The sequence below is a fragment of the Vanellus vanellus genome (assembly GCF_965231255.1).
Source record: "Vanellus vanellus genome assembly, chromosome: 28".
Lineage (NCBI taxonomy): Eukaryota > Metazoa > Chordata > Aves > Charadriiformes > Charadriidae > Vanellus > Vanellus vanellus.
The window spans coordinates 1,198,599-1,217,509 of NC_138933.1; the positions used below are offsets into that span (position 1 = coordinate 1,198,599).

Sequence of the window (18,911 nt, forward strand, 5' to 3'; positions counted from 1 at the left end):
TTTGGGTCCCCTGTCCTCTCCAGTCCTCCCCGCAGCTGAGACCCCACTATGCTTTTCCGCTTCCGACCCTCCAACGGGGCAAATAACAAAGTTGTTTGGCCGTGGGAGTTAGAGCAATAAGTATAAGCGAGAGCCTCTCTGCATCCCACGCCCGGGCATCAGCTATAAACATGGGTCTGAGAGAGTGAACTCAGAGAGAGTGAATACTGTCTGCAAAATATGCTGTTAATTTCAGCAGTTAGAAGAGACCCCGCTAAGAAGCAAAGTTACTGAACAAAATTGGTTCTGTTTTACCTCAAACCAGGACACTTGTCCACTTAACCTGAAAGTGAATAATGAATGTAAGTGCTTTCTAACCTGTACTGTACTGAGATTTCTTCCCTCTTTACCACTCATGTCAATTATGATGCTTATCTGATCAATTGTCCTTTAAGCTTATACTGACATATTTAAACCTTCTTGGCATTACCCACTATTAGCTGCTTCTCTTGAGAAAGACTTAGACTTGCCGTGTCCTTGATCTGCCCTCTCCTCATACAGAAATTTGTCCGTTACTTACCAGTAAAACAATCTCCAAGAAAGAATCCAAGGAATTGTAGAATCAGCTATGGTTCATCTCAGGTACACCCAAAATATTAGGTTGTCCTGAACTGATCAGTCACAGATGCCCAAGGGCTCTATTCTTTTGTTTCTATGGGGCTTTCTATAAGCTCAGCCACATTTCAGAACTTTTACATTCTTTAAACCCAAAGCACCTACTCTTACCCACAGCTGCCATTAACTAGGCTAAGCATACCATGTTCTATTTGTTTTTAAGTTGTGCAGGAAACAGATTCGTCCTTCAATATCTATATTATTTCAATTAACATATTGTTTAAATCATCCACTGACTATTATTCTTTCTTTCTACACGTTATGTTGGGTTGTCATCACTTCAGCTTCTCTTCTGCGCTCTGAAAGTTTGGCTCAGAACTTTGCATATTACTGCTGCAATCTTATCAAAATCTTAACATGACAACTTCTCATTGCTTTTATGCCACAATGGTAGGACCATGTGCCTTTGGACCAGCAGCTGGCCGCTGGAATCAGAGGATCTGATTTGCCCTCATGTTCTAGCTTTCATTAGTTAACCACCCTGCAAATCCCATGGATCCTTTGCTACCCTCTCCTACAGTCTGGAACTGGGATTCAGCCCCAGCTCTTTGGTCAGTTAGGGCCACTTGCCTAATCCTTCGGCAGCCACGAACGCTCTCAACGCAGGAGGCTGCCCAGTCCCGGTGGGTCTCAGATGCAAGTCACTGCTCACCTCAGCAGCTCTGCTGTCCCACTCCCTCTGCTGACCTACAACGCGCTCCAAATCCAGAAAACAAGTAGAGACACACCCCCCACATAGAGAGAAATACAGAATTAGAGAAATACTCAGTTTGGAATAAAGAAGGCTGGAACATTGTGTCCCCTGCCCCAGGCGGTCGCTGCTGTGGGAAGAGTTAGGACCGGATAGGAACTGAGATTTCTGCAATGCCTTGGCTTCTGAGAAGCGTAGGATTTGGTCTTATTTCTGAGCTATAGCAGCCAGCTGCCTTCCCCACATGTCCTTCTCCCAGCTGCTCATCAATCGTTTCTGAACAACAAACCAGACACACTCTCCATGCCCCTGTTACACACCCAGCTGAGCCACCCTCAGTCCCCTTCAGCGATAGACTGGGTCCTGGGCATTCCCACCTCTGGAAAAACCTCTGCTTCCCAAAGCTCACATCCTCACTGGCATTAAGAGCCATCCGATTTAAGTGACAGCTACTGCCCCACAGCACCAAGAGGCTCGTCAGTAAAGGCCCCTTTCAGCTTTTACTGCCTGTGCTTGCAAGGCAGCTCTGCAACGCCCTGTCTTGGGAGACAGCACAAAAGCTGCAACCCCTGGCAGCAAACAAGGTGGGTCAAAATGAAGGAGGAATAGTTAATCGTGCTCTCTGGCCCCAAACTATTCTGCGTGCTTACAGCAGGGCAGGGGTTTTGCTGTTCCCCATTGCCAAGCTGCCTGCCCTCCATCAGAGCCTGGTGCTCTGGAGTTTCCCAGTCTGGCCGCGCAGCAAAAGCTCTGGGCTTATCGCTGCATCAGAGCAGTTGAAAGACAGTTGAGTGTCTCTCTAAGTGCTGATAGAAGGGAAGGCTTTGCTCTTGGAGATAAGAAGCCCTCCCTGAGGAGCCAGGGGAGTTCGTTGGTATCAGAGTGTCTTCCAGCACTTTGCAGACATAGCCTTTGAACGTGCGAGATGGCGAGGCGATCACGTAGACAGCAGACAGCGAGGGCTGTTTTTGAGGTCAGTTAACTGAACCTCTCGCTATCATCTATTTTCTTTTCCCTAGAATTATTTTTCTGCTGTTGATCAAGCCTTTGCAGTGACCTCATTGGCTCACCAAACTGTAAACAGTTGAATCCTCGTATTTTTGGAGATAGACTAATTCGGGAGAGATAGGCACTTCAGGAAGGTATTTCAACCCAAGATTTTGAAATGCTTAACAGCTCCCTTTTGCTGGTCTGTGCGTGCTTGAGAAGCTGTCCAGCTCTTGCTGCAGGTTATAGAAGACAGAGTTTTGTAAACAGCTCCTGTCCAGTTTGGGGGAAAGCAGGTGTGTCTGGAGTGAAGCTATCACTGCCATCTCCAGATAGAGCTCCCTGCATCACCCATGGCAGCAAATCCAGGCTCTGGTGGTTACATGTCATCTGATGCTCATGTATAAGTAAAGCAGAATGTCTAGGCTGCCTTTATCTGGGGGAATTCAATAGATCTGATTTCCACTATTGGGTAATTTGGGCGAGTGCAACAATCAGGGTGTACACAAAGAAGCTGTTCTCCATTGTACATTCAAAGCATTTGAAAACAAGCAGGTCCAATCTTTCGGTGAGACAGTCTTTTACACAATGCTGCTTTTACAGTTTCAGTGTACATTATATGGAAAAAATATTTCCTTTTTCATTTTAAACTTGCTGCCCTGTCCTTTTCTTGGGCCCTTCCTAGTTGAATTGTGAAGAAGGATGAATGCCCTCCACAGGCAGCTCATGCTCTCTAAAGCCCCAGTCTGTTTTCCCTCCCTGCTTACACCCAAAGGAAACTGCTACATTTCTAAACATAGGTCTTTTCATCCAAACGGGGGATGGGGGGGGGGGGGGGGGGGGGGGGATGGATGTGGAATTGAGATATTGTTAAAAAATAATCGAACTGGGAGGCAGAAGTCTAGAAGTGGTGCAAAAGTACAGCTGCTTATTCGCCGGCTGGAGAGAGAATGGCAGCGCGGACTCCCCCCACCTTGTGCCTTACAGCTCACTGATGGAAGCCCTCTGCCATCTGCTGGTACAAGTTACAAAAGCGAAGGCTGTGGTTAGAAGCAATTGCCTTATAACATACTGTAGGAGAAAACGTGCATTGTTAAAGTGTACAAGCACTTGTCTACGAGAAAGGTTCCTCCTTTGGCCCAGTAAAAGATACTGCAAACCTCTGCATAGCCTCTAGCTTCTGAGTAGGTGGAGACCACAGGCTTTTGTCAGCATAGCTCTCAGCCAACAAAGCTGTACGAATCACACACCTCTGTGCAAGTACCAATCTACTGGCAAAACTCGGCTTTTACCAGTGTCTTTCCCTGGAGAGATGTGTACATCCACACGCAGAACTGCAAGCAGCACAGGCTGGAGTAGGAGCGTCATTACGATCTGAAAAGGTGTAATAGAAACTGAAACCACCTTTTTGTTACCTGCCTTCTTACTAAGAGAAGCCTCACCTGTACGTCAATGCCAACGAGGAAGTTAGATGCAATTAACAAGAGAACAGTCTTTAATATTAAGCCAAGACTCAGACTTTGTCAGGGAAATTCTGCTGCTGCACCTCAATGTATTTTTAGTTGTGGCCTTTGCTACTCAGCCAAAGCTCCTTGAAATGTCCTGACCCCACAGGCGCTGCTTTCAGAACAGCATTTCCAGGCTCCGTCTTTCCTGCTTCATATTGCAGATCAGTTTGGGGGTTCAGAGCCCCTTTGTTGTGTCCAAGAAGAATCCGGCTGAGAGTCTGGATTTTTGTTCTTCCTTTTCCTGCTTGATAAAAGTCTCTGACCCTGCTGCCCTGTCTGCATTTCCTAACTAGTTCATATTTGGTCTTATAGAGATTGTTCCTTCAGGCCACGCCACATCTCTACCCATAGATTATCGCAAATGCGATAGCTATCACAAAGGAAGATGAAAACCCAGGCTCAGGTGCACAGTCTTTCCCAGTAACAGCAGCAGATGGCTGTAGGTAAAGAAACAGACTTAAGAGGAAGAACAGCAGATTCGTTTCCAAGGCACGGAGAGGGTTAGAGCACCGAGCTGGTCCAAGCCCTCTCCATTCCTCCGTAGGCAGCAGAGGAACTTGATGACAGATGCGTGTTTTTCCAAACTTGGGAAACGCCTAGGCCAATAAACCAGTATTTCCTTTCAATCAGCTCAGAGAACTTGATCAGCATTATTTGATGTAACATTGCTTGAAAACAGTCCTTGGCTCCAAAACATTTATCTCCAAAGCTATTTGTATTTTTCTTCTCTGCCTCTTATTGCAGCTCTTTTGCTTTTCCTTCCCACTGTTTATCTCTCACAACACCAAGCCTTGCCTGTACTTCCTGTTTGGCTGTGTGGTTAGTAGTTTTCTCATTTGCTGTTATTTTTTATTTCCATCCAAGCTTTGTATGATATCAATAGCTATTTCATAAAACCATAATCTTCCTCAAGCCAGTCCTAATATGAGCAGGAGAAAGAGCCAAGAACCACTGCCGAGGCCCGAGAGACTCAAGCTCCAAATTCCTCCTCCTGCGTTCTGCCAGCGCCACCCAGAGCCCAGCTCAGCCCCAGGGAGTCAAAACATCTGTCCATCACCCAACACACCCAGCCCCATCCTGGCCACAACAGGCCACAGAGAAGTGGCTTGAGCAAGCCAAAGTGCACAGGAAGAACGCACTTATGTGAGGATTCAAGAATTAGAATTCGTTGGTAGTCTAATTAATACCTCAGTCTAATCACTTACCATTCATCCAGTTACAGCAGTGCTAACAATACCCAAAGTACTCAATTTCTATTAAAGGTTTCCAGTAATAAGGGAAAAAAAAAAAAACAAACACAATAGACAAAAGCATCTACCCAGTTCCTCTAATGATGAATTCTCCCTACTTCCTTTGCATTGCTGCAGTGACTCATCAGCATCCTGAGGGGGGAAAACTATTACTGGGTTTTTTTTCTTCTGGGAGGAATATGATTATAAGGTTGATGGTTTCTTCCTTCTCAGTTTAGGGTCTACTTGGGGATATTTTTTATTTTTTTTTTTTTTAATGTATTTTCTATTACTCTCTATACTTGAATCTTTCTTCGCAGAGCTGCAATTCCATGTTCATCTAGATATATGTATATTCTGTGTTCATCTAGATATATGTATATTCTGTGGTTTACCTATCTTTTTTCTGTTACCTCTAAGACCGGTTTCTGTCACCTGTCAAGACTGTGTTCTTCAATAATCATTAATGGATCACTGAGGAGTTGCTGATAGCCCTGGGGCCATTCTGTGCTCCACAGCTGCACACTGACCCTCTGTCAGCACTACCTGCTCCTTAGGGCAGTAACTCTGATTTATCACAGGCACAACCACTGTACCTCACAGTTACACAAAAGTATGCAAATTCAACCGCTAAAAATCAATTAGAAAGCAGCCACCTTGTTGCTAGGCAGTTGCTGTTACAGGTAAACAAACTAAACAAGCTACAAAGTTTAGGGCAGTTCAGGACAGATCCAGATAAAACCAGCCTGAAGAGCCCCAGTTACAAGGTCTTACTGAGTCACACACAGCCTTTGGCCTTCCAACAGTAACGGCACTGACGCATTTGCATTCTGTAGCCCAGTACCCTTCTCTATCACCTTCGCTCTGTTGCTTTCCAAAAGCTTTAATGCTAACAAAGTCATTTTCAGAGGGGGAAAAGGACTCCAGGGATGAGTTCCGATCCTGCTGCTCTGACCACTGACCTGTTTATCCAGACCCCAGTCCCACTTTGTGAAGTGAAGGTAGTAGCTTCAAGATAGGGAGACCAGGATACTTTCGTTCCTGGTTTAAGCTTTTCTCTTTCGGTTGTTTCCTCAGAGACAGATTGTTTAATCAGACGCTGCCCCAAAGGAAGTACTTTCCCTATTTAAGGATCAGTCAATAAACTAGACTCTGTACTGCCTAGCGTATCTGCTGCAGTGTGGAAGAGGCACAGCCTGAGTCATCGCTCCCTGATAGTGACACTATACCCACAGCAAAAATGAGGCAAGCACACAGCATCTGTTCTTGTAGCAGCTCCCAAAAAGAGTGGCTTTGGGTTGACAAGGCTTGGCACAATGTCCTTGTTCAGCACTACAGGATGATTACGGTTGGAAGGGACCTCTGGAAGTCACCTTATCCAACCCCCTGGCTCAAGCAGGACCACTTAGAGCTGGTTGCCCATGACCACATCCAGATGGCTTTTGAATATCTCCAAGGATGGGGACTCCACAACCTCTCTGGGCAACTTCCACCAGTACTCCGTCCTCCTCGCAGTTAAAGGATAAGTTTCCTGATGACCAGACGGAGCCTCATGAGTTTCACTTTGTGCCCACTGCTTCTTGTCCCGGCACTGGGCACCACTGAAAAAAGCCTGGCTCTGTCTTCTTAGCACCCTCCCTTCAGGTATTTAGATACACTTATAAGATCCCTCTGAGCCTTCTCTTCTCTAGGCTGAGGAATCCCAGCTCTGTCAGCCTTTCCTCATACAAGAGATGCTCCAGTCCAACATCTTCATGGCTCTTTGTTGGACTCTCTCTCTTTGTTAAGCCATCTCTTGCTGCATCCTTCGGATGAAGGCACAGCCCCAGTGTCCTCCCCATAGGGAGCAAAGCAGCTTTTATGGTGTGGTTTTGGCTGGCTCTACTCTTTCCATTTCCTGCAGTCCATCCCAGGGCCTTTGTCTTAGGTAAGAAGAAAGAGCAGGCCTGACTCCAGGCACCAGTGACTCCCCTCTGGAGAACAGCAAGCCAGGAATGAAGCCTCCCAGGTGGTTCCCTGAAGGTGGGCTGATGGGAGCAGATTTACAGGTTTGTTAGTAGCTTCAGTGCAAGGGACTTGTTGAGCAAACAGAAAGAACCCCATCCTCCATCCCTCCCTCCTTTTTGTTTCATGTACAGCTAGGAGCTGCTTTCTGCTCTGTGTGGGTACCACAGGACCCCTTGCCTCCCCAGACTGTCTTTTCATAACCCACATTTTCCTCTTTGTAGCAACAAAGAACTGAAGGAGAAGTTGGATGCCTTCAGTGCCATTTCACCTGGCATTTAGGTGTAACAGGCCATGTTGAACCTACACGTCCTGCAGAAGCTGGCTGTTGAAATCCGGTACACACCCTACCAAAACCAGGCAGCACTCTTGGGGCTGCAGGCATACCTGTACCAGCTGAAAGGTCAAAACAGAGAAGCTCTGCAAAGCCTTAGAGATGCTGAAGAGCATGAGAAACGGGACGAGCATCAGGCATCTGCTGCTGGTTCTTTGATTATCTATGGGAATTATGCTTGGATTCATTACCTTCAGGCCTCTTATCACGAGGCTGAAAGGTATCTGGAACGAGTTCAGCAGCTCTGCCCAACTCCTTGGGATGCACGGCTGATCCCATACATCCAGGCCCAGAAAAGCTGGTCCCTCTTGGCTATCAGAGCTCATATTGGGGAATGAGCAAGAGAGGGCTTTGAGGTGGCATTGATGCTTGAACCAGAGAACAAATATTTCCATGCTGGGCTCAGAATGGCTCTCTATTCCTCCTGGAGTTACTTCTGGTATCCTGATATTGCAAGGAGAGCCATAACCCAATTGGAAAGAACCGTCCTTGAGCAGCCAAATAACTACAGAGCTAAAAATACATTTAGCCAAGCTACTTGAACAAGAGGATAGAGAAAGATCAATTGGCTTGATAAAAGAAAGTGTAGAGAAAAGCTCCGATCCTGATGTCCTCAAAGCTTCAGCTTTGTTCTGGCTGCGACACTCTACAGAGTGAGCGATTGAGATATTACAGCGAGCCCTGCAACAGGATCCAGGTTACCACCTTCTCTACCAAGTCTTGGCCAGGTGCTAAAAGACACAGTGGCTTGATGCAACGAAGGAAGACAAGAATAATATGTTGGAGATAGTCATCCAGAAGCTCAAGCAAATTCTTCAGGAACATCCAGACCTTGACCTCATGTTCGTAAAGCTGCAATTAGCAGAGTTCTATGGCAAAAGAGACCCAGCACAGGAAGAGGTTATCTACAAGGAGCTGCAAGAGAGAAAGGACAGCTTGAGCCCCAAAGGCCGTCAAGCCCTTTATCTCTGCTGGGGAAAGTTCTTCCTCTACAAGAAGGGGTCCCTTGCTGAAGCAAAAGAAAAGTTTATGGATGGTTACAAAATTCCCATGCTGACAGAAGAGAGGAAGGAGTGCGTGCAGAGGCTGACACAGATGGCTTGGCAAATGACTCTGCAAGGCCACAGTGCTGATGCTATCCGCCACTTCAGAGAGGCCAACCAGCACCTGCCTGCAGAATTTGCTGGAACCAAATCTAGACTGATGGTGGGAGCCCCCATCTGGAGAAAGCAAGGCATTCTTTTTGCAAAGCTAGAAGGCATCAAGGACTATTGTCCATCTGTCTCTCCAACAGCAAACCCATCACCTCATACAGATAGAAGGGTCCTATCAGCTTCTCAGAGTGTCCCATTGCTCGCTCATTAAGTGGAGACCTACCCATAAATAACCGACTGCCCAAAATTTACACACTCCACCCTCAGTCCTGCTTCTCTGAGAGGAGGGAATGAAAACAAAGGTGGAGAATATGGCTTACAAGGTCTGACCACAATCAGTTGCAGGTGTAGACCTGCGTCACTTCCTTGGAGTTGCTACAGGTCAGAACTAAGTGCTGATTAGGACAGCATGAGAAATTAACTCCCTTCAATTATCAGAATTGTATCACTTGCAACAAATACAAAGGTGGCTTCCTCCCAAGATGACTAACTGCTGAGGGGTCTTGCTGAGGATGAAGCACTTGCCTACAGGACAGAGGTAGTTGGACAGGCCAGGATCACATTAAATGCAAATATAGAAAGAGCTAGCTGCTGATTAAGCAGTATATAGTTGTAATTATATCTGCATTAATCCTTTGAAGTATGTGCATTCTTGCCCCTGCCTGAACAGAAACATGGGGTTTGCTTTCTTGCACTGGTACCCACTTAAGAGGGAGCACTAGGAACAATGTATTATTCATCACTGGTTTGGGGGCCAAAGTGAGGTTTTTAATATTCTTTGATCAATAAATATTTCAAATTGTTTTCCACATGATTTCTCCCATGCTGTCTCCTTGCAGCCTAAACCAACCAGAGCATTGTCTGCCAGAGGTACACCCCTTTTTCACCATTCATTCCCCCCCAGGCTCACGTTGGGTACAGCTCTGTCTCTGCAGCGTCCTATCTACTTGCACATCCCACTGGGGAACTTGTGTCCTTCCCTGTATGTGCAGGTGGGCACACACACACACACACACACACCCACCCACCCCCACCCATCCCAGCATTGCAGCCCCATTTCCAAGCACTGGCAGGGCCACCTCTTGTGCCCACCAGTAAGCAAGCAGGGATGGCTTACCAGGGTGTCCCCAAGCCCCATCTGCCACCACAGAGTGGAGCCATGAGGACCAGGGCAGACATCCCCCAGCAGGTCCCTCTGCAAATCTCCGTTTCTGCTCCAACAAGGAACAGGCAAGGACCCAGTTTGGGAGAGGATGCTCCAGAAAAGGACTGTGTGCTCAAGACACAGGATTTGGGGAAGGGGAACATGCCTTAGCATCCCACTCACACACAGCTGGTATGCATGAAAGCACAAGAGGACAGAAATACCCAGCTGTCCCAGAGCCCAAGCCCCACTGGGGAAGGGGGCCAGCAGTCCCATCTCTTGCAGTGGGTCAGAGGTAGGGTGCAAACATGGCAGGAGAGGACTTGATCCTCCAGACCCTGTAAGCAAGAGAAAGGGAGACAACACAGGCCACCATATTCAGCCCAGGCTATTTCATCTCCTGATATAGTATTGGGGACCAAAACTGTTCTTCTCCTTCCTCCTCCGGAGAGGAGACCCAAGAGCCACAGCCACCTGGTGCCGATCCTGCACCCCAGCAGTTGAGACTGGCAGGTTCATTAGTCCTTAGAGCAGGAGCTACTCAGAACACAGCACTACAGCACCACAGCCTCTAGTAACACTACACAGGCCCTGGTTAAAACATTGTAGCAGAAATGAAAAACATTAGCCAGAGTACAGGATCATGGGTCACATGGAACATCACAATTTACTTAACTGCACAGGTCAGGACATTTTTCCAGAGCTCAGTAAAAACAGCCACTTTATAGATTTCTGTATGTGCTCCACAAGTCTTCTCACACAACACTGGGCAAGGTCACATATCCCGATTTGGGAAAGCAGGGACTCTCAAAAGCAAGGGTGCTATTAAACTACCCTCATTCCCCTTGTCAGTATGAGCAGCACTAGTAACTCAGACTACCCAGGAATCCTTTGGGTTTGCAAAGGACAGTCCTCTACAAAATTTTCCACTTGTAAACACAGTATCAGGAAACATTTCTTTTAAAAAGTCACAGTCCCTCCGGCAGTTAATTAAACAGAGCATCTTTTGCCCATCAGACAAATGCAACACTGCCATCCTCAGGATTACAGGCTGCACGACCACAGTGCAAGTCAAGAATTACAGGTCTGTGTGCTGTTTGAAAGACTGGATTCTGACAGAGTTCAAATGGCAGTGTTACTACTGTGTGAAGAACACCCTATGGATGTTCCATACACACTTACAATCCTTGTATGACTGTTCTACTTCACATGGGTGGTGGACTGGATGCTATTGAAAAGTGTCAGTGAGTTCCTCCAGCAGTTTTTTTATTAACACTTTGAACAAAACCTGCTAGTTACTTTCTTCACCAATTCAGAACAGCATTAGATAATAAAAATACATTGCACAATAAAATCCCATTAAAAGTCTCAGCTAAGCTGAAAGATAAAAAGAAAAAGATCTTATTACATAAGCTGCCAAGGGCTGCGGAAAAGACTTGCGTTTACTGTACTCATGCATATTGGTGTGCAAATGCTAGGATGACACCAACTTCCAGGTCCACTTCACTTCAGCACAGGAGAGGAAAAGAAGTTGCCCTGATGCCCAAGCTGGACTGTTGACTTGCTTTTGCTCCCAAATCTAGTTCAAGAGAAGTAGAAAAATATCAGTTTGGGGTTTGGGATATAGAGGTCTTAATGCTCTTCCTTTCCCTGAGGTCATTCACCCAAACTTTATCCACCTCCCAAACACAGTCTTCTTCTCCCTACCATAAGATGATGTTTGTTAACCGTTATGCAGCTTGCCCTGTTACTACAGCACTGATCAAGGGAGAGTTGACTGAGTAGTAAATGCAGTCTCCTCTCAGAACTGGGCCCCAAAGTCTATTTATGGTTCTCCTTGAACATCCAAACAACCTGCAGTCATCCCAACATCTTCACAATAACACCCATTGCTACTTACTTGGGGGTGGTTTTGCTGAAGGTAGACCAGACCCGCTGGGACAGGGAGCTAGATGACGGTGTCTTGGAGAGCTGCTGCTCTGGAGTAGTGAGGGGTCCAAGCATGCTCACTGTCAAAAGAGAGGCAGCGAAGTGAGCAACATGAGGACAGATGAAGTTTTCATTGCCATGCAAGAAACATTAGACATTCCCTAGCATCTGTCAAAAATGCTAGACAAATCTGGTATTTCCTGGCATGCTTTTCCTCCCTCTTCCTCCATAAAGCGTGCAGGAATGGCTAGCTCCAACAGTCTCACAAGCAGCTTTGATTGAGGGGTCATTATTTTTACTGCAGCAGCTGCACAGGCAATAGAGCAGAACCCAGGGGTTACCTCTAACATCTGGTGTCTGTGGAGAGGAGTAGGCATTGGTGTTCTCAATTACATGCGCTGGGTCAATGTTTTCTTGCTCCACCATCATCAACTGGCTCCAGTAGTCCATAGGCAGCAGCAGAAGTCGCTCCACTACCTACAGACAACCATGAGTAGCTGATGTTACAAACCAGCACGCAGCTTTGACACACTGACACTAGACAGGCATCGCCTCAGCTCCCTCCAGCAATTCATGTGAATTCTTTAAATGGGATATATTCACCCAGTCAGTCCTTTTTGCTGACCTACCTTGGGCTGCCGCTTAGTGTCTTGCAGGAGTGTCATAGGGTCAGGATCAGGTACCGCATGGGCAACTATTGTGGGGCCAAAGACTTTGGCCAAGTTGGCAATGTCCATCTTAGTCTCCGGGCTCTGAGCCACCCTGTATTAAAAAATTACATAAGAGAACGTAGCTTCTCCCCTTCACTTGTCACACAACTCCCCCATCCCCCACACGCTTTAGCCTCCAAATAAGCAGTTTTCTTCCAGAATGAAGACTTTATGCTCACAGGCAGTAACAAGAGCCAATTAGAGAAAGCACCAGTGGCAACATCCCCCTTTAAGAACTACCAGTCCATTTGAACATGCCTCTGCAGGTGCATCATGAGGAAAGCTAGGGTGTCCCTATTGGCCTGAGGAAGTTCAGCCACTGCTTGGTACATAGCAGCAACACTGTTGTCCTCATCCAAGATTTCTGGGGAAAAAAAAGAAAACGTTTAGATCTCAAAGTGGTCTCAGAGACAAAGCTGTAGTATTCCCCTCACAGCAATAGCTAGCCTGAGAAACAAGGAAGCAGAAACTTCACATGCCATCATAATAATTTGTATCCTGCTCAAGCACTAGAACTTGTTGCTTTCTCTGCTGTATTGTTTTGGAAGAGGAGAGGATCTTTCCAGCATATTGCACATCATCAACACAGCTGGAAGCATGAGGGCTCCCCAAAGCACTGAGGTCTGCCAGTTCACACGACAGCTAAACCTGTGACCATCAAGCCTAGGGCAAGAGTTGGAGATGTCATTTAGCAGCTCCTTACCTGCAGCTTCCATAAAAGTCTTGTTTAACCGGAAAGTGAGAAGGGGTTCTTTCAGGCTGCGTAGAAAGTCCTTGAGGAGGCCGCAGATAGCATGGATATCATCCACTTTACTGAGCAAAGGAATATTTTTTGCTCTAAGAAACTTCTCTTTCAGTTCCTTCACTGTCTTGTCACAGCCAGATATCCGGTAAAGGCCTGTCTGTTAACAGAAAGCATTGCTTAGAGGCAGAATATCAACTGCACATATAAAGCTGACATTCTTCTGCTCCCACTTTCTCTCCACACCTGAGCACTCTCCACACACTGTTGCTCTCTCAGTCACCCACTGAGCAGCACTATACACACCATAAATAAAAGGTATTTGGGTTAACAATTTGTTTCCTTAACACCACAACCCATTTCATTAGCCCTGTTTCACACCTCATTTTTGTTTTACCTCATGCAGCCCTCGTTGCTCAATCTCATTAACACAGTGCACTATGATGGAAGGGATCATTGGAGCAGTAGAAGGGACAAAGTCCATCAAGGTTCCCTAAAAGACAGAAGCCGTGGGGGGGGGACACTCAGTCTTCAAGACATGGAAAATACTCTCTTGGGAATTCCTAGTGACATCTAGGCTTAAAAACCCAAACATTATTTTGTCTTCATCAGTCCAGAGAAAAGCAACACTACATCCATCAGCACAACGCCAAAAGATTGTCTACCCAGAGCTGCTATGTTCACCCTCAACTCAACACCCTCCTGACATCGCATCTTTACCACCCACCTGCCCTGGTTATTGAAGGATATGTTAGCAAGCTCATTTGCGTTTTATTATGCATCTCTGAGTAACAGGAGCTCTTCTGTAGAAGGCAGACTTGTTGGAGCCTAAGCATGTTCTAACTCTAACCAAACATTAGCCCGTTTGTGCTGGCAGCTGCGCCCCAAGATCAACCTACAGACTTACCTCTCCAATTCTGACAGGAGTGCCTGTCAAAGTGGGGATACAGGGAAGAGGACAGCGGTCCCGACACTCCGGATGAGCAACCACACGACAGTCTCTGCACTTCAGAGAGATTTTTCCAAATTTTACCCTCTTTCCACACGGAACGCATGACTCTGGCTTGATAACCTAATGATTCAAAGCAAGATAGGAAGAGATTAGTGCAGCGTAGTAACTCCGCAGAACTCAAATTAGCAAGCCATATAGGATAACAGATTCCCAGATCCACGCAGGTAACAGCTAGAGTCAATACCGACTTGAAACCTAACAGCTGGCAGCCTCTTATCAATAGCTTGGTATCACACACAATTACAATGGAATGAGATGCTTTTCCCAAGTTCTTCCTGCTTGTAGACCTACCGTCTTTGAAACAAATTCATGCAGCCTCACTCCCCCATTGTTCTGCGGGGTGCTAAAGCCATCAGTCTCCGATTTGGATTCCAGCTGCTTACTGCCTATGCTTGACTCACTGCTCCAAGGCTGCAAAGGACCTGAAAGAGAGAAGAGGAGGAGACATGACTGAACAGAATCACCCCCCTGCATAACCTTTGCTTCAAAACAAGTGCATTATAAGCCACAGGCAGCTGCCTTGGTCCTGGGGGGAGGTAACTGTAACCTCCAGCCTACAAACTTCAGGGCTAAGACAAACGGAGACATGACACCTACCACTCTTCCTCCGTCTCTTCAGACTATAAGGCACAGTCTGGATAGTAGAGATAGCTTCAATTGGGCCACCATCATTGGGGACGGTGACAGTTGTCTTTGCTACTATGGATTCATTTCCCTGTAATGAGAAATATGCAGTCAGTGACAGCAATACTGATAGGACATGGTATTTTCTAGTTTGTTGGCTCTAGAAATGGGTATATAATCCAACCAACTATTTTCAATGCACACAAATCCAGCTGGGGCCATCATACCTGGTCCACTGTGGAGCCAATTGATCTGGTTTTCTTCTGAGGACCTGGGGGGCCTTCAATGAACTGCCTGGAAGACCGCTGAAAAGACACAGTGTATTTTTGTCTATGAGGCAGGTACGCTGTTAACTAAGCATTATACTAGTTCAGTACAACTAGAAGGACTGAACAATTGTCTGCACACACCACAGATGCATTAATTTCTTCCATGGTACCTGTTCTTCATGGCAACCTTGAAGTTGACATGAAGTATCAGGAGGCCTAAATACACTGCTCTTTCAAGTAATTTTCCTGGCCAGCTTTATAATCCAATTCAGGAAAAAAAAAAAAAAAAAGAAGGGGGAGCGGGGAACAAAACACACCAAACCCACACACACACATAAAAAGGGCAACTAAGCAAGTCCCATACTTTGCCAACTGTGTTAGTTATGATTTCAGGCTGTCCTTTCCCACCTGTGCCTACTGCATACTAACAGCAGACCAGAACAAGCACAAGCTCCTTTAGAAGACAGAAAAATATTAACTTCCTATATGATTTCCGCCTAATCTGGTAACTATTAATAATCCTCAAGTGCTTTCTTGCAAACTCTAGGCCATAACAAAACAAGATATGCAGAACTCCAGTCATTTTCAGTAGACAAACAACAACACCAGAATTAACTTTCAATCTAAATCGACACAGCAGGTCTGAATTATAGTAGCAGCCCATCCATCTGAAGTTTGATTATGATTAGTAGCTCAGACATCATTATAGGTGGCTGTGAGATGACAGATGGTGGCATTGTGTCAGCTAAGGCTAACAATGGAGTCTATTTGAAGGGGAAGAATTGAACATACCCGCTTCTGTCTCTTTTTCAGTCTGACAGCTTTCACCACAGAGGAATCCCAGTCCTGTGGGAAATACACAGCGCAGGTTAGCTCAGTGTAAATACCATACAGCCTCTGGCCAGGACTTTCATTAAGTTTTAGCCAATAGCACACCAGAGAAATGCAAATCAGCTCTACCAGTTTAATACCACAGTAATCTAAACACAAGGGGTCTCTAGAGATTACCGCACACCTCTAAGGTTTTAGAGCGGAGGTAAACTTTAGAACTCAGAGTTACATTACCAGTGAATCATCAGTCTTGTCAAAGCTGATGTCTGACAGAATTGAGCCAGATTCATCTATTGTAGACAGCCTAAAAATCAAAAATTAGATGAAACTTGTATCAGTTTGGCTTTCAGTCACCCATGGTTCCAGAACAATCTTACTGACTCAGAAGAGCTGCATTTCAAACTGGGATAAAAAGACTTTTGATAAGGGTCCAGTATGTATCACAGAGGGACACAACTGGATTGGTATTTGGCACTTATGTTGCTCAGATATATGTTGCCTACCTTTTGTTGCCTGAACCCCCTATAGAAACCTGTGGCCTGTTAAGAAAGGCCAGAGCAGACTTCTGTTCTTCACTCAGCTGAATACTCCCAGACGCATCACACATGAGCAGCTCTCGAATCAGTTGTATTTGCCGCTCCTGTAAAGGTAGATAATATCAGGAGCTGCCACAGGATAAACTGTGTTTAATTACTGTATGAACCAGTCTGAAGCATTTGAGATACCACACAGACAGGCTCTCAGAACTTGTGTCAATATGCTGCTAATGGCTGCAAAGCCCGTGATCTAACAGGTAATGGCAGCTCAGCTCCAAATAGCAGCCAGTGACCTTTTTCCAGACCAAAGCAGAAGGCTACTACCAGGAGCCAAGCCAATTTGTTGTTTTGCAGGTTTTTTTCCCTCCCCAGGAAAAAAAAAAAAAGTTATCACGAGTGCCAGTCCTTATTTTCCATAGATCAATGCAGTTTAATCACCTTGCCTCCACACTCTAAAGAGCCAACTGGTAATAAAGGAATTACTCACCAGCTTTTCACAGTCCGTTTCAGCTTTTTGCCTTCGTTTGATCTCCACATCCACTTGATTGCGAGCATGTTTCAGCTTCACATCCAAAGCACTACGTTCAGCTTCAGTTTTCATGAGAAGATCTTTGTACCTGCCAAGCTCATGCTCCGTTTTCTGCAATTTTCTCCGATACTCTTCAAAGTTCTTTGCTAACTGAATAAATTCTGGAGAGAAGACACGTATATCTTCACCAACCCAGGCAAGCAGAGGAGATGCAGTAGCCCTCCTTTCACTGACAGTAGATACCTATTAATATAACCTGCCCTTAACTGAAGGGTGGAGAAGCCGGCCTTTCAGCAAACCCACCAACACTCTAGATGGTCTGAAAAACTGCAAGATCTCACGAACAAGTCCTTCGTGACAGTATCAACCAGAAGAGCTAGAACACAAGACACTGTGTGGATGAAGTCAGCTCACTACAAGTAGAATGTGTCTCTGCCTAGGAGTTCAACATGTGACTTATATTTCTCAACAATGAAAAAAACCCTCAAATCTGACTGCCTGTAGCAGTCTTATTACCCATAGCACCATTGATAGGTTCTTCAATAACAGCTAATAGTGTTCGTTTGCATGGTTACAGTCACAGCAAACACAGCACAACCCACTTCAGAAACAGAACTTACGGTATTCGTTTCCTTCACTTAAAACTTCAGCCTGGCGCATAAGTTGATCATACAGACTCCGTAAGTTCAGCATCGCAGCCTCCATCTTCCTGCCAAGAAATCAGAGCTAAATAAACAGCCCAGCCCTTTCTTCCCACCTCCAAACAGAAAACGTGTTACCAGGCCAAAGAAAAGAGAATCAGCTTCAGAATTAATGATTTTTAGGGCAGGTTTTTTTTAAGGGAAGTTTTAAAAGCTGCACAAACAAAAATACATTAAGAGTTACGTTTTATGGAGATATATGCATCCAAATTCTTTCCTAGGGAACAAAGATCTTCAACCCTCCACAGTTAACAGATAGCAGAGCCAGAGAGACAGGCAGTATAGCTCTCCGCTTCATTGCTTCAAGTATTCTCCAGTATACTACAGAGGCTGCGACCCCAAGGCAAGATGAGGGATCCCAAATCATTCTCCTCCTGGAAGCCTGCAGAGCACAGCTCATGCCCTGTCTACAAATATCTTGGTACTATATAGGCCACTAAAAATCTGCAAGTTCTCAGAGCTTCACAAGATAAAAATAGGAGCAACGTTCTGGAGAATTTTAATACAGTTTTAAATTTAGCTGCATTTTAAGCTAGAGTTCCTACTGCAAATAGCTGTTAAAATTCAGACAGTCAGCACATTTTCCTCAAACAGTAGCAACAATGGCATAAACAGAAGCAATGAAGAGGAAAGTCTCCAGCTCAGCAACACAGAAATTACTTCGCTAATGCGAGAGGTTGCTGGGGCACACAGGACAGCCTTGACTAATAAATTAGCACCAGAGGCAGGTGCAGACATGGTTGGGAGAGGTGCCAGGAGGGAGTATAACACAGCAGCTGAACACTAGGGAGGCCACCGTGGAAAGCTTTCAAGTACTCTATTCGCAGTTACAGACTCAACCGACACATAGACATGTCGGGACCTTCTGTATTATGTAGACTACAAGGTGTGGAAAAGCTCTCTGCTAAAAGGCCTTCCTCTGTTCCCTGTACTATGCTTAATTCTTGCCAAGGGGGACTTCTACAGTTTCCTGCCTTAATTACCAGGCCCACGGACACCAGCCCCGCACGCAACTCGACAGCAGAGGCTGGGGAGGACGAAGGAACAGGCCCAGCGCGTAGAGAGCCCGCAGCCAGGAGCTCTGCCCGGCAGACAGCGGGGGAAAAGGCCTCGGAGGAAACTGGCGCCGGGCCCGCCCAGGGCCAGGACGGCAGCTCCCCTCAGCCGCTGAGGCGGGCCCCGCCGCCTGGAGCAGGCCCCGGTAGCGGGGAACCGCCGCCCGTAGCAGGCCTCGGCACCGGAGAACCACCGACTTTCCCTCAGCCGCCCTCCCGCTCTCCGCGTACTCACCTCAGCCGCCAGCCCGGCGCGAGCTCCCACTCC

The 18,911-nt window shown here is 46.2% G+C and overlaps 1 protein-coding gene and 1 pseudogene across 2 annotated transcripts in view; one reads left to right on the forward strand and one right to left on the reverse strand.

Annotated features, from left to right (window-relative positions):
- LOC309682396 (interferon-induced protein with tetratricopeptide repeats 2-like) overlaps nucleotides 1-8,772 on the forward strand; it is a 14,283-nt pseudogene extending 5,511 nt beyond the window's left edge. The window contains exons 2-3 of the transcript in view: nucleotides 6,400-6,713; nucleotides 7,298-8,772. The product of the transcript in view is annotated as an interferon-induced protein with tetratricopeptide repeats 2-like (transcript). The remainder of the gene's footprint in view (nucleotides 1-6,399; nucleotides 6,714-7,297) is intronic.
- Nucleotides 8,773-10,691: 1,919 nt separating this feature from the next.
- On the reverse strand, nucleotides 10,692-17,048 carry RACGAP1 (Rac GTPase activating protein 1). The gene is made up of 15 exons (XM_082496338.1): nucleotides 16,846-17,048; nucleotides 16,326-16,462; nucleotides 16,057-16,126; nucleotides 15,784-15,837; nucleotides 14,950-15,027; nucleotides 14,696-14,813; nucleotides 14,390-14,520; nucleotides 13,994-14,158; nucleotides 13,484-13,579; nucleotides 13,048-13,246; nucleotides 12,603-12,708; nucleotides 12,260-12,396; nucleotides 11,976-12,107; nucleotides 11,606-11,714; nucleotides 10,692-11,284 (listed from the first exon to the last, which is right to left on the reverse strand). Exons 1-15 carry the CDS (start codon nucleotides 16,957-16,959, stop codon nucleotides 11,209-11,211), a joined length of 1,722 nt encoding a protein of 573 aa, XP_082352464.1. The 5' UTR covers nucleotides 16,960-17,048; the 3' UTR covers nucleotides 10,692-11,208.
- Between the last annotated feature and the right edge of the window lie 1,863 nt (nucleotides 17,049-18,911).